Raw genomic sequence first — 1,125 nt, 5'->3', positions numbered from 1 at the left:
TGCTGTCTTCCCGGCCGGACTTCACCGTTGAAGTATAAACGCGGAACTCTCTGACATCATGCACCTTGATAAGGAAGTCGCCGTCAGCAGCCAGGTTTCGGCGCTTGACCTCATGACTCGTGCCATGGAAAATAATACGCGCATGATGTCGACAGGAGATGATGAGGGAATTAAGAGCATTTAAAATGATTAAAACCGAAGATTCTCTTTATTCATCCTTCCCTAGTTACAATGGTGAAAAGACTGATCTTCGATTGAGGTTTAATTATTATGAGATCGAAGAGGATAGGAATAAAGAATGGATAAAAAATGTTTATGAACAAATATATATTTATCGTAACATGTACATTATGGTAACGCATCATATAAAATATTATCCATAGCAAAAGCTAATAATTCACAATCAATAAGCGAAGTTTTATCTGAAACTTTATGTAAGATTTTAATTGCATCACGCCTATCAATAATACAATTGGATTTTATAGTATTTACGAAGGTCTTATATTTTTCACCTACACTATGCGTATTCTGGCATAATTCGAAATATACAAGGTCTACACAAGTTTCGATTTCGAATAGAAATAATAAAGTTTGAGGTTTCATGTACAAGCAGTTTCTGTGTAATGTTAATTTTACCATGTTTTCATCGTACATCTTAACACGCTCAATCACCAACTCGCGAATCGACAGCGATGAGGCGATGTTCGATGGTAAAAATCGTTCCACAGCTTCACGTCTTTCGATGAACGCTGCCCATGTCGCATGAGGCAATATTAATTGACTTCCTCGATTATCAGCAAGAATGATTTGCACATGAGACACGCTGATTCCAACATCCAAATATTTATAACCTGTCGCAGTCAACGCAAATCTGCGCCCCAGGATACGAGGCGTATGACGAGGTTTATCAAAACTAGAAAAAAAATACAATTAACAAATTAAATAGAAAAATATAATGAAGTATAAAATATATAAAAGATTTATTAATTAATACTTACTCATTGCACTGTTTCTTGCATGCTTCATTTGCAGTGTAATAATTCATCGTGCCTGTGCTTATAACTGATGTAGAGCGACTGAGATATTGGTAATTGTTCAGAATAGCTACACCACCTCCAAAATCAC

At 36.0% G+C, this 1,125-nt stretch overlaps 1 protein-coding gene across 1 annotated transcript; it reads right to left on the bottom strand.

Annotated features, from left to right (window-relative positions):
• Positions 1–17: 17 nt before the first annotated feature.
• On the bottom strand, positions 18–1,072 carry LOC105563277. The gene is made up of 2 exons (XM_012014781.1): positions 999–1,072; positions 18–913 (listed from the first exon to the last, which is right to left on the bottom strand). Exons 1-2 carry the CDS (start codon positions 1,043–1,045, stop codon positions 349–351), a joined length of 612 nt encoding a protein of 203 aa, XP_011870171.1. The 5' UTR covers positions 1,046–1,072; the 3' UTR covers positions 18–348.
• Positions 1,073–1,125: the final 53 nt, after the last annotated feature.

Source organism: Vollenhovia emeryi, unplaced genomic scaffold (genome assembly GCF_000949405.1).
Source record: "Vollenhovia emeryi isolate VEMERY1.0 unplaced genomic scaffold, V.emery_V1.0 DF951134.1, whole genome shotgun sequence".
NCBI classification, from domain to species: Eukaryota; Metazoa; Arthropoda; class Insecta; order Hymenoptera; family Formicidae; genus Vollenhovia; species Vollenhovia emeryi.
The sequence above is the reverse complement of the archived record's forward strand: the minus strand, read 5'-3'. Positions and strand labels throughout refer to the sequence as shown.